Source organism: Mobula birostris, chromosome 14, assembly GCF_030028105.1.
Source record: "Mobula birostris isolate sMobBir1 chromosome 14, sMobBir1.hap1, whole genome shotgun sequence".
Taxonomy (NCBI): Eukaryota; Metazoa; Chordata; class Chondrichthyes; order Myliobatiformes; family Myliobatidae; genus Mobula; species Mobula birostris.
Genome location: NC_092383.1, coordinates 95905010 through 95929682, shown reverse-complemented (window position 1 = coordinate 95929682; position 24673 = coordinate 95905010). Strand labels below are relative to the sequence as shown.

The following is a 24673-nucleotide window of genomic DNA, read 5'->3' as shown; positions in this document are numbered from 1 at the left end:
AGTACACAGTATCAGTACAGTACACTGTTTGTACAATACACAGTACATTGTGCAGTGTTGGTACAGTATACAGCATCAGCACACCTCTCATCCTCCTTCACTCCACAAACTATCTTCATAAGACATGTTCTCTGTACGTATGCTCTCTCTATATATTCTGTATATGTCTTGAAATCCGTGGTTTAGTGGGAGACATAAAACTACTGTAAGTTGCAATAAGTGAACAGTGGTAGTGCTTATGACAAATCTAATGGCAGAGGAGAAGAAGTTGTTCCTGAGTCCTTGAATGTGTGCCTTCAGGCTCCTGTCCCTCCTCCCTGATGATAGCAATGAGAAGAGGACGTGTCCCACATGGTGAGGGCAATGCATGTTTTTTCTTGCCAGAGAATGTGATAGTTGCTGATGTTGTTATGACCTGCTTGCTGGTGCAGTAATGTACAAGGGCTTCTTGTCACCAAGTGATGCCTCAAAAAGGCTGTATCCATCATTAAGGATCCCCATCACGCAGGACATGCCCTCTTCTCATTGCTACCATCAGGGAGGAGGTGCAGGAGCCTGAAAGCACACACTCAGTGCTCAGTGTTTTAGGCACAACTCCTTCTCCCTCCACCATCAGGTTTCTGAATGAACAATGAATCTATGACACTACCACTCTACTTTTTTTGCTCTCTTTTCACACAACTTATTTAATTGAATTATAGATGTATATAGTTAGATAGATACACACAAACACATTGTATTTATTTCTTATTCAAAGTATCTATGGAAAAGAGTACATAGTCGACATTTCAGGAGTCCTGATGTAGGGTCTGGGAAAGAGTGTCAACTCTACTCTTTTCCAAAAATGCTGCCTGACCTGCTGAGTTCCTCCAGCGTCTTATATTTGTGGCTCTGGAATTCCAGCATCTGCAGATTTTCTTGTGTTTATATTTCTTATAGTAATTTATACTTTTTCTGCCGTGCATTGCAATGTACTGCTGCTGCGTAACAACGAATTTCACAACATATGCCAGTGATATTAAACCTGATTCTGATTCGGCGCATGTGACAGAACCAGATTGTCTGCATCACTCCCTGTTACTGAACATCGTGGCACGGGCTGGTTGTCAGGGGTATCCTTGTTCCTGAAGCCCAGGGGAATGCGCTGAGTGGACGTGGAATGTGAATCGCGCGTATGGCTGTGGCAACCCCTTGCTCACTTTTCCACAGAAGTCTGACGGCTCTGTAGCATCTGTCTGCATCGTTAACTGAGCAGTGTGAAAGTGCCCATTGTCGGGGGACACTGGCCCATTGAGAGAGAGCCAGAGCAGCTGCTCACGCTGTCCAGTTCTCTTGGGCCGTGTTAACGTAGCGCGCCACAGTTGTTCGAGGCAGGTGCAGGAGGCTCTCTGCAAAAGCGGTTGTCTGTGAAGAATTCTCTGAGGGACGCAGTATTTTGTCTGCCTCCTTTTCTTGTTTATATAATTAAGAAATGATTGGAATGTAGTTTAAAGTGAATATCACAACACAGTGCACTGCCTGTTGAACAAATGCCAAAACTCTCATACATTCTGCACTGGCATGTGCATACTCCTGATCACTCACATGTGCACACACACGTATGATCTTGTACACACACACTCGTGTGCACCAGACACATCCAGACTTTAATGCTTTCCTGCTTTCTGCCAGTACTCCCACCACCACACATTTCATGATTCCAGACTCAGGTTTATCTATCAAGTGTGCATTGAAAATACAGTGAAATATGTCGTTTGCGTTAACAACCAGCACAGCCCGCAAGTGCCACCACACATTGCAGTGCCAATGCAGCATGCCCACAATGCTTGGCAGAGCAAGCCCTCAAAGCATAACAAAATGGAAAACAACAAGCAAACAAGCCTCGTTCCTCCCTTCCACTCACACCCATACACAGCCACCCAACCCCAGGACAGTGTATTCAGCCCTGAGCCTTCAGCAGGTTTGGATTCAGACTCGTAGACGTTGGGCCTTTGACCGCTCCAGAGCTTGACTCCATCCTTAACGTTCAACTTTTTTGTTGATGGAAAATGCCCCCATCCATGTACGTCCATTATGTATTCAACGGGGAACGTGAGTGGGAACTTCTTCACTCAGAGGGTGGGGAGAATGTGTAAGCTGCCAGTGTAAGTGGAGGATGTGGGTTGGAATTCCACATTTAGGAGGAATTTAGATAGGTACATGGATGGGAGGGGAATGGAGGACTATGATCCAGGGACAGGTCAACTGGACTGGGCAGATTAATATTTCAGCATGGAGTAGATGGGCCGAAGGAACTGATTCTGTACCGTAGTGTTCTATGATTCTGTGACTCTGTAAGTTCTCAGGAACAATGTAGCCTGAGGGAAGATCTGGTAGAGGTTTTTAAGATTATGAGAGGCATAGATAGAGAAGACAGGCAGTATATTTTTCCCAGGGTTGAAATGTCTAATACTGTACCAGGCAGAAGGGATTAGTTCAGCTAGCCATTTGATTCCTAATTTAATTGTTTCAGCACAACATTGTGAGCGAAAGGGCCTCTTGCTGAGCTGTACTGGTCTACGTTCGATGTCCTAATCTATTGTTTCTGTTACCCATTATTATTTACAACCTCTGCCTTGATGGTTTGGTTATCAGAATCAGGTTTACTATCACTAGCATTGTTATTAAATTTGTGGCAGCAGTACAATGTAATACATGATAATAGAAAGGAAAAAAACCTGTGACTCAGTAAGTGTATATATATATAAAATTGTTAAATTAAATAAATAGTGTGGAAATAGAAATAAAAATAAAACATATAATGAGGTAGTGTCCATGGGTTCAATGTCCATTCAGAAGTCTGATGGCAGAGGGGAAGAAGCTGTTCCTGAACCGTTGAGTGTGTGTCCTCAGGCTCCTGTCCCTCCTCCCTGATGGTATCAATGAGAACAAGGCATGGCCTGGGTGATGGGGGTGCTCAATGATGGATGCTGCCTTTTTGAGGCATCACTCCTTGAAGATGTCCTGGATACTACGGAGGCTAGTGCCCTTGGTGGAGCTGACTGAGTCCTGAGTCAGTGATCAAAGGAAATAAATGGTGTTCAAAACCAGTGCAGAATATTGTGAAGTTGTGAAATAGGTTAAACGTCGTGAAGTGCTTTCATATTCATTACCATTTGCCAACCTCTTTGTTTTCGTATGTTGATGCTAACTGTCACCCTACAGAGCACTGGAGTTCCTCGCTGAGTTATCTGCAGTGATTCACTTGCCCCAGCAGAGGCAGTTCTATCATAGCTGCAAGTTCAAGTAAACACTGCCACAATACTTACGAGCTCAGTGTGGAGGACGCAGGACAGTGGAGCTTAGAAACCTGAAGAAAATATTGAAAGTCACATTGATGCGAGTTACAATTGACTGTGTCTGTATAACACAGTTGTAGTCTTGCGGACTGACCTCTACCTTGCTGAGGCCAGGTGGCATCTCTCAGACACCTTCTCTTACACACCCCTTAAAAAGGCCCCCACATACTGTCTCCACATCTGGCTGCTGGTTGTTTTCATTGCTTTCCGCTCTCCCAATTTTGTTTGCCGACTAGGCCTCCAGATATGCAGGAAATTCCGATAACACTGACAGTCCCACTTGTACACTAAATCCCCTCACCATCCAGTAGCAGTTTTGTGCAGACCTTTAGGCTACGCTTTGAGTTCCCAGCTTCTCTGCAGCTGCTTTGGAAATGTGTGGATTCCTTGGTTTCTGTACAGAATCCACTGAAAAGGGCTGGAAAACTGCGGAATGATTGCCAGCGATGGGCTGAGTTCCCGTCGTCATACATTAAAGGGCTCTCCTCGCCACGTGACTCCTCTGTCAGTTAGTTCTTGGAGTAGCGCACAAAATGCTGGAAAAACTTAGCAGGTCAAACAACTTTTATGGAGGGGAATAAACAGTTGACATTTTGGGCTGAGACTCGTCATCAGAATTGCTGTGTTGGAGCTTCCCTCTGACCTCAACAAGGTTAGAGTTCAGTCTGCTAGATTACAACAGCCCCCTTGTCTGCTGGTTTGATGGCTGATGGTGAGGTTGGGATTGGGACTGCTTTAGGACTGCTGATGAAGTTTGAAGTAGTTTAACCATATTAGTCGCAACCCCACCATCAAACCCACGGAAAAGGGGAGAGCTGTTGTAGTCTGGTGGACTGACCACTACCTTGCTGAGACAAGGCGGTGACTCTCAGACGCCCCCTCTTTCCCCCACTAAGGATCACCGACCTCATCAACTATGGAGATCGCCAATCCACTGCTACCAACACCACAAGTTCCTTGCCCTGCTATTCTCGTTTCTAATTCTTACCTCACTGTCCAGATAGGCCCATAGTTTCTGCCAGTCCTGATGGAAGGTCTTGGTGTCTTGACCCAAAATTTTGATTGTTTATCCTCCTCCATAGATGCTGCCTGACCGGATGAGTTCCTCCAGCATTTTGCAAATGTTGCTCTGGATTTCCAGCATCTGCAAAATCTCTTGTGTTCTTGTCCTGTCCATACTGCACCAACCACCACCGCTGGGCTATAACCGTGCAGAGCAATGTGTGGTTAAGTGCCTCGCTCAAGGACACAACACGCTACCTTGGCTGAGGCTCAAACTCGCGACCTTCAGGTCACTAATCCAACGCCTTAGCCACTTGGCCACGTGCCAACACAACACACACAGAACACAAAATGCTGGAGGAACTCAATAAGCCAGGCAGCATCTATAGAACAGAGTAAACAGTCAACGTTTTGGGCCAAAACCCTTCATCAGGACTGGAAAAAAAGATGAGAATACAGAGCAAGAAGGTTGGGGGAGGGGAGGAAGAGTACAAGGTGGTAGGTGATAGGGGAAACTGGAAGATGGAGACGGTGAAGTTAAGAGCTGAAAAGTTGATTGGTGAAGGAGATAAAGGGCTGGAGTCTCATAGGAGAGGGTAGAAGACCATGGAAGAAAGGGAAGGGGGAGGAGCACCAGAGGGAGATGATGGGCAGGTAAGGCGATAAGGTGACAGAGGTAAATGGTGGAATGGTGAAGAGGGGATGGGCACACTTACCTGAAGTTCAAGAAATCGATGTTCGTGCCATCAGGTTAGAGGTTTCCCAGATGGAATATAACGGCTTCCTTATGTGTGTGTTGCTTGGATTTCCAGCGCCTGCTGATTTTCTCATGTTTGTGTTTTGAGTAAGCTAGGAAGGAGGTCTGATGACAGCACATTTACTCTAACTGTTTTTGACCCTTTGCCTCCTTGGTGCCTCACAGAGTTGGTTTTCCCTCCTTGTCTTTCTGCAGCTAACCAGGGTACCGGTGGAGTCGTGCGAACAGTATGAAACTTGCGGTCGATGTCTGAGCTCGGGAGACCCACACTGTGGCTGGTGTGTGCTCCATAACATGTAAGTACCCACCAGTGCTCTCTGGTACACTAGTCCCTTCACTCTGGAACTGTGAGTCTATTGTCACTTCTCTCTGACCATAGAGATTTATTTCCCAATCCCTGAAAACGGACGTACCTGCTGGAAGCCCTCTGTACCTTGCCCGTGTTGAGCTAAGACTAAGCTTTCCAGTGAAGCTCATGCTATCAGTCAGACAAGGACCACGGTTATCTGCTTCACCAACCATGGCTGAGGCTGATTGTGGTACTGACTGCAACAGACCCAGAACCCTCCTGTATCCCTGTGTACAGCCAGCTGTCAGGGCAGGGTTCAGTTCCAATACAGGACAAGCAGTAACAGTAAGAAGACAGTGTGACACTGTGCCACGGCAAAGACTTCCATGTGTGACACTCCATAGTCCATTCAGAAAATAGAACATAGATCTGAGAAAATTTACAATGATGTTGCCTGGTCTGCAGAACCTGAGTTATATGGAAAGGTTGAATAGGTTAGGACTTTATTCCTTGGAATGTAGAAGATTGAGAGGAGGTTTAATGGAGGTATACTAAATTATGAGGGGTATAGATGGGTAAATGGAAGAAGGCTCTTTCCACTGAGATTGGGTGGGACTACAACCAGAGGTCAGGAGTTAAGGGTGAAAAGTGAAAAGATAAGGTGAACATGAGGGGGAACTTCTTCAAGCAGAGGGTCCTGAGAGTGTGGAATGAGCTGTCAGTGCAAGTGGTGCATACGATTTAAATTTCTACAATCATGAGAAAGTTGGATAGGTTCATGGATGGTAAGGGTATGGCTATGGTTTGGGTGCAGGTTGAATGGGACTAGGCAGATTAAATGTTTCAGCACAGAGTTGATTTCAAAGTTTAAGGGAATTTTGGATAGGTCCACGGACAGTAGGGCTACAGGGGGCTATGCTCCTGATGCAAGTCAATGGGAGTAGGCAGTTTAAATGTTTCGGCACAGACTGGATATGTCAAAGGACCTGTCTCTGTGCTGTACTTTTCTTTGACTCTATGACTCTTAACAGGATAACACAGTACAGGCCCTTTGGCCCATGATGTTCGCCTGACCTTTAAACCTACTCCAAGATCAGTCTTAACTTCCTTCAACTTCTTTGACTGTTAGTTGCTTTTGGTTCCTTGAAACAGTTTAGGACTTCCGGCCGAGAGGACGCTGTTGAGGGAAATGGAAGTACTGGAGGGCAGGTAGGTCGCCCTGTACTGCCAGCTCTCTGTCTCGGTGAGCACAGGTGTGAGTCCAGCAGTGAGTGAACTCTGTTTGTCAGACTTCTTGCTGCGTTCTGAGCATGGTGAGACCCACTTGGGAAACGCAGACTGGACAGGCAGAAAATAATAGGTGTTCCACTTGGAAAAGCAACCCGAGGAATCAGACAGAGTTTCATGAGGAGGATGGGAATCCGGAGAGAGGAGGAAGTGTGGCAGGTGCCCAGTCGTTGGCTCAGTGGTCAGTACTGAAGAGATGCAGAGAGGCAGAGCTACAGGAGAGAAACTTTCAAAGCTTAGCGTGTTTGTTGTTGAAACCATACAGTTGGTTGGAAGATGTAGGGGTTACATAAAAAAGCCAGTATGGAGAGACACGTCAAGTCAAGTTTATAGTCATTTAACTGTATATGTACATGGATATTTTATGGTACACTGTCAGGTATGAAGGGGGTGGGCTACTGCACAGGATCAAAAGGAGCTACAGGAAGTTGTAAAATAAGTTTGTTTCATTTTGGTTACAAGCCTCCATAGTATCCAAGACATCTTTAAGGAGCGGTGCCTCAGAAAGGAGGTGTCATTATTAAGGACCCCCATCACCCAGTACATGCCCTCTTCTCACTGTTACCATCGGGAAGGAGGTACAGAAGCCTGAAGGCAAACACTTGACCTACTTATTTATTTTTATCCATATTATCATGTATTGCATTGTACTTCTACGACAAAGTTAACAACATCACAACATGTGCTGGTGATATTAAACCTGATTCTGATTCTGTGAACTGTCATACGAGACCCCTACGGTCCTCTCAGGCAGTCTCACAGTCCTTCGTAGGGAATTCTGGTCCATGCTCAGCTGCTCCCATACCGGATGGAGATGTAGCTTGTGAATTAACTGGGCACAGACAGTGACGGATTTGAAAACAAGGATGTTAAAATGTCCTGTACAAGCTGAGTCAATAAGCATGGGCAATTCCTCACTTTGGAAGGCTTGAGGGAAGCGATGATGCACCGATGAGCCCAGTGCTGTGGAAGACCGATCGGTCATTTCTGCCTGGCACTTTTGTACGCTGAGACTGCAGGAACCTCAGTGAACAAATACTTCTGATCAGATTCGTAAAGAAAAGTAGAAATATAAAAAGTCAATTATGAAAACATTTTGTGATGAAATATAACTTGAATCAAACTATAACGGAATTGAACCAAACTATAACCCCTGGTGTGTTTCGTGTGTCAGCATAGTGCAAGCTAGACTAGATACCTGGATGGAATTGAGTTGCAGTGACTGGTCTTGCCCTGAGGGTCACTCTGCAAAAACCTGATAAATTTCACAGCTCTGCAAGGAAAGGGCAGCACCGTGCTGATGAATCAGTTCTGCTACCAATAACTAAATAATGGAAATTGAGAATATTAACCAATTTTGAAGTTGAAGAGTCAGCAAATTTGGATTTTTGGGTTTCTAAATTGAAAATTCTTTGTTACATTTAGCACAGCCAGGTTTATATCAGGGAGTCATAAACACAAGAGATTCTGCAGATGATGGAAATCCAGAGCAGCAGACACAAAATGCTGGAGGAACTCAGCAGGTCAGTCAGCATCTGTGGAAGTGAACCAGAAACAGATGTTTCAGACTGAGACCTGCCATCAGGACTGGAGAGGAAGGGGGAAATACCAGAATGAGAAGGTGTGGGGGGGGGGAGGGGAAGCAGCTGGCTAGAAGGTGATAGGTGAAGCCAGGTGAGTAGGAAAGATAAAGGGCTGGAGGAGAGGGAATCTGATAGGAGAGGAGAGTGGACTGTAGGAGAAAGGGAAGGAGGAGGGAACCCAGGGGGAGGTGATAGGAGGTGAGAAGAGGAATAGAGGAAGAGGGGAGTGGGAGGGAAATATTTTTTTTTACCAGAAGGAGAACTTGATATTCACGCCATCAAGTTGGAGGCTACCCAGGTGGTATATAAGGTGTTACCCCTTGACCCTGAGGTTGGCCTCATCTAGGCACAAGAGGAAACTATGGACTTACATGTGGGATCAGGAATGGGAATCGGAATTAAAATGTTTGGCCACCGGGAAGTTCCACTTTTGGAGGATGGGGCGAAGTTGCTCAATAAAATGGTCCCCCAATTTATGACGGGTCCCAACCATGCAGAGAAGGCCGCATTGGGAGCACTGGACACAGTGGACAACCCCAGAAGATTTGCAAGTGAAGTCTTGCCTCACCTGGAAGTCTGTCATCAAGGAATGACAGATATGATGTATGGAACTTTCACCTTCTCCTCTGCCTCCCTGATGTGTGAAACAATAACACAAAAGTGGCTGTTGGTAATTTTCCATTGCCAAGTCTCTCCGAGTTGTGCCTACTCTGAAGAAGTTCTGTGTGGCTCCCCCACTGTGATCTCTGCTGCTCTCCGACTCCTCTTACGACCACGTGCTTATCCAAACTCGCTATCGCAACCACATATCCCTCCTGGGAAAGTTTCACCTATCACCTGCCCCCTTGTACTTCTTCTTCCTCCCCTCTCCGAACACTCGTATTCTGACTTATCCCCCCTTCCTTCTCAGTCCCGATGAACCAATGAAGGGTCTCAGCCTGTTTATTCCCATCCATAGATGCTCTTGAGCTGCTGAGCTCCTCCAGCACATTGTGTGTATCGCTCTGGATTGCCAGTATCTGCAGGACCTCTGCTGACTATGTTGGTAATTGGGCACTGGATTATAATCGTCTTTCCACCGTGACACAGTGACAAACTTTGTTCCATATGTCACCCGTACAGATCACTCCAGTCTACACAGAGGTAGAACAGAGCGATGGCAATTACAGAATACAGAAACTAGTGTTACAAAGACAGTGTAGTGCAGGTAGACAATAAAGTGAAAGTGTCATGATGAGGTAGATCAAGGTCTCATCTTCATCGTACGAAAGGTCCATCCAAAACAACACACAGGAGATGATGGAGGAACTCAGCAGGTCAGGCAGCGTCTTTGGAAATTAATAAACAGTTGATGGTTCAGGCTGAGACCCTTCCTCAGGTCTCGGCCTGTAACTTACTTACTTTGCTGTCTGTTATGCTGTTGGCGTTTAGGGCAGCAATGAAGATCCTCCATTTCTGGAAGTGGTCAGGGCTTCCTTCTATCGTGTCAGTAGCTTCCTCTTGGTTTTCGCTATTGTCAGTCACTCAAGACCCGGGTGGAGACTCAGGAATACCGTCACGCTCAGATGTAGAAGGATTCTTCATTGCTGTTTCCTTAGCAGTTTTGTTTTACCAGTCAGTGTTGTTAGCACTGAATTGAATGCCTGAACCTGGAGAACCAGTGGGCCACTCTTAGTCTTCCTCAACCTTTTGACCTGTTTGGCATGGGTGACCCTACCAAGAGCTCTGACTGCAGCCAATCTAGCTCTCTGGGTCACTGAGGCACGCAAGCCTCCAGACTATGACAAGACTGTGGTCCTCTAGGACGACAGCCCTCTATAGATGCTGCCTGAGCTGCTGAGTTCCTCCGGCATTTTGTGTGTGTTGCTTTGGATTTGCAGCATCTGCAGCATTTCTAGTGCTTAAGGAGGCCATACAGTAGTCTTAAACAGCAGAACAGAAGCTGTCTTTGAGCCTGGTGGTATGTGGTTTCAAATTGTTGCATCGTATGCTCAGTGGGAGGGGGAGAAGACTGAGGTGGGTAGGGTCATTAATTATGTTGGCTGCTTCACCAGGCTGCAGGAAGAGTAAACAGAGTCCATTGGTGGGGAGGCTGGTTTTCATGATGGACAGGAGTGAGTCCACAACCCTCTGTGGCAGTCTAGCACAGAGCAGTTGCCGTACCAAGCGTGATGCATCCAGGTAGGGTGCTTTCTCTGGAGCACTAATAAAAATCAAGTTGAAGTTTAATTGTCATTCAACCATACACATGTATACAGTGAGCATTCCAGGGCCAAGCTACAAAACACAGAACATACAGTCAACACAGCACGTGTAGTTATAATGGCACATCCAGTCACAAAAATAATATTAGCATAAGTTCCTGAGGGTCATGGCCTGAGGATTGAACTTGCAGCCTCAGCACCGCTGATACAGGTGTGCATGCTCGTCCCACTCCTGAGGTGCTGTTTGGTCAGAAGACATGGAGCCCACTCGGTGGAGAGAATGGAATTACTTTTCTCTGGTCCACTTTGAATCCAACCATTGTTGGCCGGCGAATGGTGGTGCTGTAGGAACTCACAGTAAAGTTCTTTGCTGAGCATTGATCGCCACTTGGTATGCTACAAGCAAATATGCTGGGAGGAGTGGTCACTCTTCACACCACCCTGCTCTGTCTTTTGCCAAGGTCACAGCTGATCTCTGAGTAAACTGGACCACGCACTTCTTTCTACCCAAAACAGCTTTACGCCACCGTACTTGACAGTACCGTACCAGAGACTGTCAATCTGAAATCTACTCGGCTGCAGTTTTGAGGCCATTGGTGGGGTATTTTCCTGGTTGCTGGCGGGAGGTTTGTCTGCTCCTGAGGAGAATGTGCTGGTGACATCTGGTGCCAGATATTTACTGTATATGACCTATAACACAGAGCACTACAGCGTATTACAGGCCCTTCGGCCCACAATGTTGTGCCAACCTTTTAACTTACTCCCAGATCAATCTAACCCTTCCCTCACACATAGCCCATAACCCTTCCCTCACACATAGCCCATAACCCTTCCCTCACACATAGCCCATAACCCTTCCCTCACACATAGCCCATAACCCTTCCCTCACACATAGCCCTCCATTTTTCTTTCATCCATGTGCCTATCTAAGAGCCTCTTAAATGCTCTGATGTCTTTACCACTACCCATGACAGCTCTTACCTTACACCCGCCATACTCTGTTTGAAAAACCTAACTCCGACATCCCCCACTGTACTTTCCCCCAATCACCTTTAAATTATGCTGCCTCGTATTAGGCATTTCCACTCTGGGAAAAAGCTTTCGTCTGCCTCACTCTATCAATCCCGCTTATCATCGTGTACACCTCTATCTAGTCACCTCTTTTGCAATAAAGAGAAAAGCCATCAGCTCGCTCAACCTATCATGAAAAGATGTGCTCTCTAATGCTAAACCTTACATCATTGAAGAAGGCAGCTCACCCCCACCTTCCCGTGGGCAGCTAGGGTTGAGCAATGAGACGTTGACTCAACCTGCACATCTCACATTCCTTAACTGGATATATGAAACAAAGCGGGCTGAATTCTGATGACAACACATCGGGTCATAGAACACCACAGCCCAGAAACAGCCCTATTACCTCACAGAGTCCATACTGAACCATTAATCAGCCTAGTCCCATCAACCTGCACCCGGAGCTCAGCCCTCTGTATCCCTCCCATCCATGTATCTACCCAAATTTCTCTTAAATGTTGAAATGGACACCACAGCCACCACTTGCACTAGCAGCTCGTTCCACACTCTCTGATGAAGAATTTCTTCCTTGTGTTCTCTTGAACAGTTCACCCTTCACCCTTAACTCATGACCGCTAGTTATAATCTCATCCAACCTCAGCTGAAAAAGCCTGCTAGACTTTCAAAAACCATAGCTCTCAAAACCTAAGGTCATCTAAATCTGTTACCCCTACCTTTTATTCTGACAGGAACATACACACTCTGTACTCTCAAAATTTCACTTTTACCAAGTGCCTCTCTGCTGGAACACAACCCCTCCCAACCTACACTTGCCAGATCCCTTCTGATACCATCAAAACTGATACTGTGAAAATTAGTATCGCATGCTCTCTCGTTGGGACTTCTACGTACTGATTAAGGAAACTTTCCCGGACACATTTTGGCAAATTCTATCCTATCCAGCTGTTTCACAGTCAAGATGTAAAAAGTTAAAATCACCTTATGTTTCTTGAAACAGTCTGTGATTTCTCTACAAGTTTGCTCCTCCAAATTCTGTGGACTGTTGGGTGGTCTACAATATAATCCCATTAACATGGTCATACCTATCTTATTTCTCAGTTCTACTCATAAACCCACACTAGACGAGTTCTCCAGTCTGGCCTGATGGAGCACTGCTATGATATTTTCCCTGACTTAGTAATGCCACCCTCTTCCTTTAATACTTTCCACTCTATAGCCTGGTTTATACTTCTGCGTCAACGCATCGCCGTAAGGTCTGCGTCACCGCAAACCCTACACAAAGCCGACGCGGAACCCTACGTGAGAGCTTGCGTTGCTGCGATGCGCACCTCTCCCAAAATGTAACCGCACGTCACGGCAACGTGGAACGCAACAACTGTGATTGGTCCGCTTGGTAGCATCGCATTTTATCCTACGCTGCAATAGCTTTCCATTGTGCGACTGAAGGGCAGGGAAGGAACTCTGGCTGCAATGCTTTCCATAAAGCGTTACAGACCCCCGAAATTATGGAGGACACATTTTGCACGAAAAAGACGCTCACGTCTTGTTCCCCAAGACTACCATGACCATGAAGCCTTGCACGGGCAGGTGTGTGCGTATGCGCGACTTGCCCAAATTGCAGGGCGATGCAGACACACCAACGCACAAGTATAAATGCTCACAACGCGTGTAGGCCACTTGTGTAGGTTGCAGCGTTGAGTTAACGCAGAAGTATAAACCAGGCTTATCACGTCTGAAAGAATGGAACCCCAAAACATGGAACTGCCAGTCCTGCCCCTCCTGCAACCAAGACTCACTAAAGGCTACAGTCTCATAATTCTACATGCTGAACCATGCCGTGAGCTCACCTGCCTTTCCTACAATACTCCTTGCACTGAAATTATCACTGCGCAAAACATTAGTCAGACCATGCTCAACATTTCGATTCCTGATTTTGTATGTAGGCTTATCATTGTCTTTCTTCACAAACACTCATATCTGTTCTGGTGTGTTGGTTCTCACCCCCCTGCAACTCTAGTTTAAACCCCACACCCATGCAGCACTAGCAAACCTTCCCTTTTGGGTATTAGTCCCCTTGTAGTTCAGGTGCAGAGTGTCCCTTCCATACAGGTCCCTTCATCTCTGGAAGAGAGCCCAATGATCCAACACTCTCAAGCCCTCACTCCTGCACTGACTCCTTAGCCATGTGTTAAACTGTATAATCTTCCTGTTTCTGGCCTCACTAGCACGTGGCATGGGTAGCAATCCTGAGATCACAACATTGGATGTCCTGCCCTTCAACTTACCACCTAACTCACTTTGCGGGACCTCATCACCCATCCTACCCACGGGTGGACCACTACCTCTGGTGGCTCATCTTCACACTTAGAAATGCTGTGGACTCGATCCGAGATATCTTTGATCCTGGCACCCAGGAAGCAACAAGCCATCTGGGAATCTCGTTCTTGTCTACAGAATCTTCTTTCTGTTTCCCTAATTAATGAACCCCCTATCACAAAAGCTAATTTCTCCTCCCCTCTTCCTTTCAGAGTTACAGAGCCAGACTCAGTGCCAGAGACCTAACCACTGTAGCTTTCCTCTGTTAGGACATCTCCCCAATTTAGTTACAAAATAACTTTAAAAATAAAATGAAGACACGAGCGTCCATAGAGGGTAATGGGTCCACATCAGGAAGTTCCTTGGACTGGCAGGGACGAATCAGGCTTAGGGCCTGTCTCACTCTGTGCTGTGTAATTCTATGCTTCAAAGATCACATCAGTTCTGGGTATGCAAAGCCTCCTGTCTGGGAGCTGGCAGGTTAAGTTTGTTCTGTCCACAGCTGGGTAAACTGTGACCAGATGTGTACTGTTCCAGACCTGGCTGCTTTGGCCTGCTGTGCCAAGTCTCTGCTATCACTGCTATTGATTCAGCTCTGGGCACCAGTTCTCTGCCAATCATAGAATTCCTACTTCGGGGTGAGCTCTTAGCCAAGTTGGGAGTTCCTGTTTGCCAAGGGCAATGAGGGGGCAAACCCAGCTTTAAAGAAACAGAACATCCATGACTCTGGCCTGGTAAAGAGTGGAGTGTAGAGGAGAAGGACTTCTCTGATGAAGTAGGAGCCATCTTCAGGTACGTTGGATGTGATGCTTTGATTGGTCTGTTGGATGTATCCTAACTGGAACCATTTCAGGCGAACCTCTGAGGTGGGCGAACTCCCACACTGCATCTCATAGAATCAGAATCAGGTTTAATATCACCGGCGTATGCTGTAAAATTTGTTACTATGTGGCAGCAGTACATTACAGTGTTAAAAACTGTGAGTTACAGTAAATACTGTATATCTGAATCGGAGGTTCTGTCAGTCAGAGTCGACCATGGATATTGCACCCCTGCTGTCTAGATACGCAAGCCAAGGCAGTACGATATGGAGAGCAGCTGTTGCCCATGTATCAAGCTCCCCCTCTCCACACATCTGATGAACCCAGAGGAACGGAGAGACTGATACAGTTTGGTACCAGCAGCATCACAGGAGTTGCCAGTCCATATTGAACTCAGTGTAGGACTGCCTCAGCAACTCCAGATTTTCTTCCTTGGGGTTTATTCCCGAAGCCTTCCCCGTGAGTGGGTGTACCTGCAAACCACGAGATCAGAGTTTTCATTCTCCTGAATGAGCTACCAACCACAGCTGACGAGCCCCATCTGTCCAAAGCAACTGGTTTTAAGGCACCAGTAACCCGTCTTTGCCCCTTATCGTGTCGGTAGAAATGGCTTCGCTGGGCATAGTAGCTAAGACACACGTGAAGGCCAGGAGCTGGAATTGGTTGTCAGAGGCTATCTGAGGCGCACATCACTGGGAGCATTTAATAGGTAGTGGGAGGTAGTCCCCACTACCACCACTGGCTATAATAACCTTAAGGAACCTGTAAGAATATAGACATACGTTAAAAATTATATTAAATAAGTAGTGCAATAAGAGAAAAAAATACTGAGGTAGTGTTTATGGGCTCAATGTCCATCCAGAAATCTGATGGCAGAGGGGAAGAAGCTATTCCTGAAATGTTGAGTGTGTGCCTTCAGGCTCCTGTACCTCCTCTTTGATGGTAGCAATAAGAAGAGGGCATGTCCTGGCTGATAGGGTCCTTAGTGGTGGATGGCGCCTTCTTGAGGGATCACTCCTTGAAGATGTCCTGGACGCTGGGGAGGCTAGTGCCCATGATAGAACTGACTGAGTTTCCAACTTTCTGCAGCTTATCCTGTGAAGTGCCTCCACCCCCCATACCAGACAGTAATGCAGCCAGTTAGAATGTTCTGCATACTACATCTATAGAATTTGCAAGTGTCTTTGGTGACAGGCCAAATCTCTTCAAACTCCGAAGGCTGTCACGCCTTCTTTGTAACTGCATTGATATGTTGGACCCAGGATAGATCCTCAGAGATGTTGACACCCAAGAATGTGAAATTGCTCACTTTTCCATTTCTGATCTCTCTGTGAGGACTGGAGTGTGTTCTTTCATCCCACCCTTTTTGAAGCCCACAATCAGTTCTTGATCTTACTGATGTTGAGTGCAAGCTTGTTGCTGCGATACCCCTCCACCAGCTGATCTAGACATTTGTAGGATTATAAGAGGCATAGATTTCTCCATAACAGGCACAAATCTCTCCGCCATTGAGGACACCTTCAGAAGGTAGTACCTCAGAAAGGCAGCATCCATCTTTGAGGACCCTCACCACCCAGGACCTACCCTCTTCTCACAACTACCATCAGGCAGGAGGTACAGGAGCCTGAAAGCACATACTCAATGTTTTAGGAACAGCTTCTTCCCCTCCACCACTGGATTTCTGAATGGTCCATGAAATCATGAACACAACCCCATCATTCCTTTATTATTTTTTCATATCTTTAAGTTGCAACTCATAGTAATTTTTGCAATCTGTACTGTACTGTTGCCACCAAAACAACAGATTTCACAACATGGGTCAGCGATGACAAGCCTGGTCCAGATTCTGAGTGGACGGTCGCTACTCTTTACCCGGGGTTGAAATGTCCAATGCCAGAGAGTGTACAGATGCGGTGAGAGCGGAGAAGTTCAAAGGAGATGCGCAGGGCAAGTGTTTCCACACAGAGAGCAGCGGGAGTGTGGAATGCACTGACAGGGGTGCAGGTGAAGGCAGATATGATCAAGAGGCTCTTAGAGAGGCACATGAATGTGCAGGAAAGGGAAAGATACGGACATTATGCAGAAGGGATACACTTAGTTGGGCATTTGGTTACTAATATAATTAGTTCAGCACATTGTGGGCTGAAGGGCCTGTTCTGGTACTGTACTGTTTGTATGTTCTACACCTCATCATTCTGCCTGCCGGAGAGGTGTGGAGAACTTAACCAGAAAGATAGACGCGGGAGATCCTGTGGATGTGGTGTACCTTGACTTTCAGAAGGCATTTGATAAGGTACCACATAGGAGATTGGTGGGTAAAATCAGAGCTCATGGCATTGGGGAGAGGATATTGACATGGATAGAAAACTGGTTGGCAGATAGAAAGCAAAGGGTAGCAGTGAATGGGTGTTTCTCGGAATGGCAGGTGGTGACTAGTGGGGTGCCACAGGGCTCGGTATTGGGACCACAGCTGTTTACGATTTACGTCAATGATTTAGAGGAAGGCATTGTGAATAACATCAACAAGTTTGCTGATGATACTAAGCTGGGTGGCAGTGTGACATGTGATGAGGATGTTAGGAGAATTCAAGGTGACTTGGATAGGCTGGGTGAGTGGGCAGAAACTTGGCAGATGGTGTTTAATGTGAATAGGTGTGAGGTTATTCATTTTGGGAGCAAGAACAGGAAGGCAGATTATTATCTGAACGGTGTGGAGTTAGGTAAAGGAGAAATACAAAGAGATCTAGGAGTACTTGTTCATCAGTCTCTGAAGGTGAATGAGCAAGTGCAGCAGGCAGTGAAGAAGGCTAATGGAATGTTGGCCTTTATTACAAAGGGAATTGAGTACAAGAGCAAGGAAATCCTTTTGCATTTGTACAGGGCCCTGGTGAGACCACACCTGGAGTATTGTGTGCAGTTTTGGTCTCCAGGGTTAAGGAAGGACATCCTGGCTGTGGAGGAGGTGCAGCGTAGGTTCACTAGGTTAATTCCTGAGATGTCCGGACTGTCTTATGCAGAGAGGTTAGAAAGACTGGGCTTGTACACGCTGGAATTAAGGAGATTGAGGGGGGATCTGATTGAGACATATAAGATTATTAAGGGATTGGACAAGATAGAGGCAGGAAATATGTTCCAGATGCTGGGAGAGTCCAGTACCAGAGGGCATGGTTTAAGAATAAGGGGTAGGTCATTTAGGACAGAGTTGAAGAGGAACAACTTCTCCCAGAGAGTTGTGGAGGTGTGGACCGCGCTGCCTCAGAAGGCAGTGGAGACCAATTCTCTGGATGCTTTCAAGAAGGAGCTAGATAGGTATCTAATGGATAGGGGAATCAAAGGTTATGAGAACAAGGCAGGAGCCGGGTATTGATAGTAGATGATCAGCCATGATCTCAGAATGGCGGTGCAGGCTCGAAGGGCCGAATGGTCTACTTCTGCACCTATTGTCTATTAACAAGAGCCGGGCGGGGGGGGGGGGGGGGGAGGGTTGAATGTCATGGCGACCAGACTGGTGGCTAGAAACGTTTCAACCAGGTAGAGCAACGATGCTCCTGCCCAATCCTCCCAGTCCTCCCAGCCATTCTCCAACGTGAGTGTGCCACATTAAATTTGATTCTGTATGCTTCTAAATGCAAAAACTGCAATGCTGGATCTGGAGACAGCTCAAGAGGTGAAGCCTTCATTATTAATTTATTGAAATGAAAATAAAATTGCACGCTCAATTTAGTAAGCAGAGAAACTTCATGAGTTATTTTCCGAAGAATCCCAGTTATGTGACTAACCTGATGCATTTGTCAGTTAATATAATACAATTCTTGAATAGTGTGGTATTATAATGTCTTCTTGCGACAATATAATTGCTTACCTCTGCAAAAGAAATATTCCCTCAGTACAAAGCGTTGAGTTCTGCAGAGCCATTACCAGCATGAAGGATTACTGCAGCAGAGCAGAGTTCTGACAGCTGGAAAATGTGACATATGACTTTATTACTGAAGTCCACTGGCCCTTTCAGCTCTGATTTGGCAGGGAAATGTTGATCAGTTACGAGGGGCTGTAGGAGTGGGACTTGCTGTAGGAAATACTCTTTAAAAGTACTTATTAAAGCCACTCGTTCTCGAAAGATGACTAAGTAAAATCTAGAAATCTCTTTGATATGCAGGAAGGCAGCAGAAGATTTGGATCCCAGGAAGGGGTTTAAAATCAGCCATGACACTTTGGGCTTCACACCAAGGCCGGTCAGGAACCCTGCCAATACTGCAATTAAAAACTAACTCTGCACTTCCTTCTAATTCTAGCTCACAATTCACATGTAAAGTGAAAACCAAAAGCATTAAAATAATTTGACCGGTTTCTCTTGGTCTGCAAGGAGAAGAATAGATGAGTGTTTCAGAGATTTCAATTAAGGGTTAATACTACATTAATAACCTGATATTTTCCCACAGATGCTTATACTCAGCCACACTGCTCCTTTTAAGCTGCGTAAGAGCGCAGCCGCTCTGTAACTGAAACGCTCCCTCGCACATAGCCTTTGTTGCCACACAGCTGGAATAAAGACATAGGAGAAAAAGTTTATGAAACGTCAAAGATTTTCTTTCTTGTACTGTACTTCATTATACCCTTGAAATAATAAGTAAAATCAGAAGTATGAGTTGTTTCAATTTTCATTCTAGATATTCATGATATGTATATTACAAAAAAACCATTTAAAATGCCAAGCAGTTTTCAGGCCGTGTAAAAATTTCCTGCTCAGAGCAGTGGCTGTTTTTTTCCAACCAGGCAGACTTTTCCCACTGAGCTCAGGTGGGACTACAACCACAGGTCATGGTTAAGGGTGAAAGGTGAAAAGTTTAAGGGGAACATGAGGGGAAGCTTCGTCACTCAGAGGGTAGTGAGAGTGTGGAACAAGCTGCCAGTTCAAGTGGTGTACATGAGCTCAGTTTCAATGTTTAAGAGAAGTTTGGAGAGGTACGTGGATGGAAGGGGTATGGAGGGCTTTGGTACAGGTGCAGATCGATAGGACTCTGCAGTTTAAGTAGATCGGCACAGACTAGATGGGCTGAGTAGCCTGTCTGTGCTGTACTTTTCTGAGACTCTGTTTAGGCCCAGTGATAATGAAGGATGATGATACAATTCTGGATAGAATGGTGTGTGAGGAACCTGCAGCCACCACAGTGATGAAGGACTGCGCTTTGGGAGGTCTCGTCACTGGCATCAACTCATCTATTTTGGTTTAAATCCCACACACTGTACTCTGTAGCTTAGCACTGATTATTACAGAGATGATGGCATAGCAAGTCTGCACATTGTCTGGTCCTAAGAAGTTCTCTTCCAGGTAGGAGAAGCTACGATGGATATGATCTTTACTACACAGCAAGATTTGAAAAGGAAATGCAGAGAGCAGCACCTGTACTGTGCAGGTCAGCACGGAGGCAAAGGGGTCAGTGTAACGCACTACAGCACCTGTACCGTGCAGGTCAGCACGGAGGCAAAGGGGTCAGTGTAACGCACTACAGCACCTGTACTGTGCAGGTCAGCACGGTGGCAAAGGGGTCAGTGTAACGTACTACAGCACCTGCAATCAGGGTTCAGTTCCTGCTGCTGTCAGTAAGGAGTTTGTACGTTCACTCCGTGACCACGTGGGTTTCCTCTGGATGCCCCGATTTCCTCCTACAGTCCGAAGACGCAGGGTTAGGCTTAGTGAGTTGTGGCCATGCTATGTGGTGTCAGAAGCATGGTGCCACTTGTGGTTTGCCCCCGAGACGTCCTCAGCATGTATTGGTCATTGACACAAAGGGACACGTTTCTCTACATGTTCTGATGTGCACATGGGAAATAAAACTGACCTTTAATTTTTCCAGTCCTGTTGAAGGGTCTCAGCCTGGAACCTTGTCTCTTTGTTTGTGGACCTTTAGTGTAAGGCCCCACCTGTCGGAGATGAGGTGGTGAGGAACTGCAATTCCCTCATTCCCTGCAGGCTATTGGAGAAAATTGTTAGTGTGATGGCACAGAATGGTTGTGCCCAGTGGCACTGGGATCTGATCCACTCCACAGATGCTGCCTGATTTGTTGAGTTTCTCTGGCATTTTTTGTGTGTTGCTCCAGATTTCCATCATCTGCAGACTCTCGTGTGTCTATCAGCAGCACTGACTACTGTACATGCCCTTTCCCTTACAAAAACCTTCAACCCCGTTTACTCAGCTGAGATTATGGAAAGCCCTTTCAAACCTTGACGCTCTGTGCACTCCTTGGCACCCTGTGCCTGCCTCACTGTGATGTACAGTCAGGGATCCCAACTGAGGACTCCACCACTGACTAATCCCAATAGCACTGAGGACAACAGTCTGTACCTCACACCAACCCTCTTTTCCACAGCCTGCAGTGATTGAAGGAATGAGGGGTCTCCAGTTCCTCACCAACTCATCTCCCTGAAGGATGTGACAACCGGGCTGTTACACTAGAAGTCCACAGATTAAGGTCCTGCACTGCTCTGTGCCTGTTGTCCAACATCACCCCCTCCTCCCCAACAATAAAGGACCACAAAAAACTTTGGAAATGTGGGACACTACCTAAATCTGGGGTTACGTCTCACTGGAGCAGTGATGAGTTGCACAGTTTCTCCAAGTGCACCCTTGAACCAACGAGGAAAGTCTGTGATGATAAGCACCTCGAATGGAGCAGTATAGTATTATGAGTGGCATAGATAGATTCAAAGATCCAAAGCATATTTATTAGCAAAGTATGTATAAATTATACACCTTGAGATTTGTCTGCTTACAGGCAGCCACAAAGCAAGAAACCCAAATAACCCTATTTAAAAATACCCAAATAACCACTGAGCAGAGAAAGAGAGAGAAAAAAACACACACATCATGCAAACAATAAAAGCAAGTCCAAACACCCTGAACCAGACTGAGGATTAGATCCACTCCCAGAGGAGCCGTAGTAGGCCTGGTCCCCAGTTCATCACACCAGTAGTGGAGAGACACACAGATCAGTTCACAGCCTCAGTGCCGCAGAGAAAGGGATGAACGTTCGAGGGCAAGCCATCAAAATCAGCCCAACCTTCGCCTCCCTACCCAACACTTGGGCTTCCAGTCTATTTGGGCCTGCGTCTAAATTGTCCTAGCACTGTGCAGTGCCACGTTCTAGGATCTCGACCCCGACACCCCGACAGGCTTGGGCCGCCCAGCCCGAAGCCATTCTTGAGCTTACCAAATTGGGTTGGTGCTTGGAGTGATCCAGCCCCATCGCACCCGGGGTAGGTGGGCGGGCATCGAAACCCTTCCCCTTCTCCAACTCGGTCACTCCACCCCCGACAGCAGCACCAGTTCCGCCTGCGAACCCGGCTCAAACACCTTGTGCCTCGGAATGCCCCAGTTCTGTTCATCCCTGAACCAGCCTCGCCTCCACCTGTCTCCTCACTGTCTGTGGCGATCGTTCATCACAATTTGCTTCAGAAAAGATGTTATACATTTTTAGTTGATTCTCTTGCCTCATGGTTTACCAGTAATCTGTCATACGTCACCAGTAACGACATCCTAAACCAGAAGTCTAGGGACTGATTCCTCTGATGGGGTTGTCTAAAACTAAAGGCTATGGATTTAAAGTGAGTGTCGGAGCCATGTATCTATTTTCTGCCTGTCTGTATTGTATTTAGTATGGCATGTTTTATTATGGGTTATGGTAATTTGTCACGTGGGTTGGGGCAAGGTTGAAGTAAATTAATATAGTCATTTATACATACTTTGTCCTTGTTAGTTTAGTTAGAGATAGAGTGAGCAGCATTTGGGTATTTTTGTTAACCGTTTGCTTCACTAACTTTGCTTAATTTGTTTACCTCATTAATATTACTAATATCATTTATCACTAATTTTGATTGCTGCCTTTGCTTGTTCAAATGACTCAATTTAATATCAGCAGATGTATACAGTATACAACCTGAAGTTCTTACTCTTCACAGAAAGGTTCATGAAACATGAACCCCAAAGAATGAGTGCCAGTGACATCAAAGTTGCCCCGTCCCTCCCCCCCCACCTGTACAAGGATCGAACGTGCTTTTTTCAACTTAGAACTCAATTATTTGGAAGCGTGTCCCACAGTGTCGAGTCCCTCACTCAGTCTCTCAGTGGTTTTGGTTTGCTTTTCAAGTAACTGCTACATTGAGAGAGAGAGAGAGAGGTTCAACGAGGATCTGAGGTAGTTAGAATCTGGAACGAGCTGCCAGAGGAGTTGGTGGAGGCAGGAACAGTAATAACATTAAGAGGCATTTAGACAGGTGCCTGAATGCGGTGGTCACAGAGGAGGTGGAATTAATGGAGGCTGGAGGGTCAGAATAGATATGATGGGCTGAAAGGCCTGTTTCTGTGCTGTACAGCTCAGTGGCTGTTAATTGGCTGGACTGCAGGAAGGTCTCCGTGTACCAGGCATCCAGTGATCCCCACTCTCCAGCAGTGACATCGAGGCATGCAAGAGGTATGAGCAATGCTTTCGGGGCAAACATCTCCAACTCCACTGAGATGGGGAGCGAGATATGAGAGTGAAACAGCCCACCCCTTCACCGGCCACACACCTCCCAGATGGACCCATGCCTCATAGACAGACACTCTTCTCTTGGACAGATCCACCAGATCCACCCATTCTCGGACAGACACACTCCTCTCGGACAAACACCTCCTTTTGGACAGACCCACCCCTCTCGGTCAGACCCACCTCGCTCGGACGGACACACCCCTCCCGGACGGACCCACCCCTCCCGGACGGACACACCTCTCCCGGATGGACCCACCCCTCTCGGACGGACCCACCTCGCTCGGATGGACCCACCCCTCCCGGACGGACACACCCCTCCCGGACGGACCCACCCCTCTCGGACAGACCCACCCTTCTTGGACAGACCCATCCCTCTCGGACAGACACGCAACCCTCAATCAGACCCACACAACTCAGACAGGCAGGCTGCCCAAGCTGCCTGAGTGGAGCACTGATCTCTTCACCCAAGCTTAGACCCTATAAACAGAAGAATTTTATTATTCCTTAAGGCTGAGGGAATCAGGCAGCCATTGGAACAGTTCCACTGAGCAGAGAGCTCCACGCAGAGAGAGTAAAATAACGGTGAATAATGCAGCAGTTGTTAGATTGGACGTAAGGCTGCACACATCATCTCAATCAATACCACATAATTACAGATGCTCTTTGGAGTTCATTATTGCTGTAATGTTCTGGAATGCTGCATCATCGATTTCTGACCAGTCACTGGCCCCGCTGTGTAACTGACTGCTGTTCTACACAAGGGACTTGTCAATGCAACAGTCAATGGTGCTGGTCTAACTTTTGGCTCCTGCTTTACATTGAGAACGTCATCGCACCAGTCAGTGGCCGTCATCAATCTCATGGGCTCCTGGTCTACACTAGAGTCTTGTCATCAGGCCAGTCAGTACTCTGGTCTATCTCAGGGCTCCTGTTCCACACTAGAGTCTTGTCATCAGGCCAGTCAGTGCTCTGGTCTATCTCAGGGCTCCTGGTCTACACTAGAGTCTTGTCATCAGGCCAGTCAGTGGCCGTCATCAATCTCATGGGCTCCTGTTCCACACTAGAGTCTTGTCATCAGGCCAGTCAGTGCTCTGGTCTATCTCAGGGCTCCTGGTCTACACTAGAGTCTTGTCATCAGGCCAGTCAGTGCTCTGGTCTATCTCAGGGCTCCTGTTCCACACTAGAGTCTTGTCATCAGGCCAGTCAGTGCTCTGGTCTATCTCAGGGCTCCTGGTCTACACTAGAGTCTTGTCATCAGGCCAGTCAGTGCTCTGGTCTATCTCAGGGCTCCTGTTCCACACTAGAGTCTTGTCATCAGGCCAGTCAGTGCTCTGGTCTATCTCAGGGCTCCTGTTCCACACTGGAGTCTTGTCATCAGGCCAATCAGTGGCCGTGATTAATCTCATGGGCTCCTGTTCCACACTAGAGTCTTGTCATCAGGCCAGTCAGTGCTCTGGTCTATCTCAGGGCTCCTGGTCTACACTAGAGTCTTGTCATCAGGCCAGTCAGTGCTCTGGT

At 46.7% G+C, this 24673-nt stretch overlaps 1 protein-coding gene across 11 annotated transcripts in view; it reads left to right on the top strand.

Annotated features, from left to right (window-relative positions):
- plxna2 (plexin A2) overlaps positions 1–24673 on the top strand; it is a 565853-nt gene that overhangs the window by 306308 nt on the left and 234872 nt on the right. For 10 of the 11 annotated variants that reach the window (XR_011889164.1, XM_072279001.1, XM_072279002.1 and 7 more), the window contains exon 5: positions 5293–5393. Coding sequence is in view for 9 of the 11 variants with exons in the window: in XM_072279001.1 (XP_072135102.1) it covers positions 5293–5393 (101 nt within the window). In the remaining 2 variants the exon portion in view is untranslated. Of the gene's footprint in view, positions 1–5292; positions 5394–24673 lie in introns of those variants that run through there. The other variant, XM_072279010.1, reaches the window with a different exon arrangement.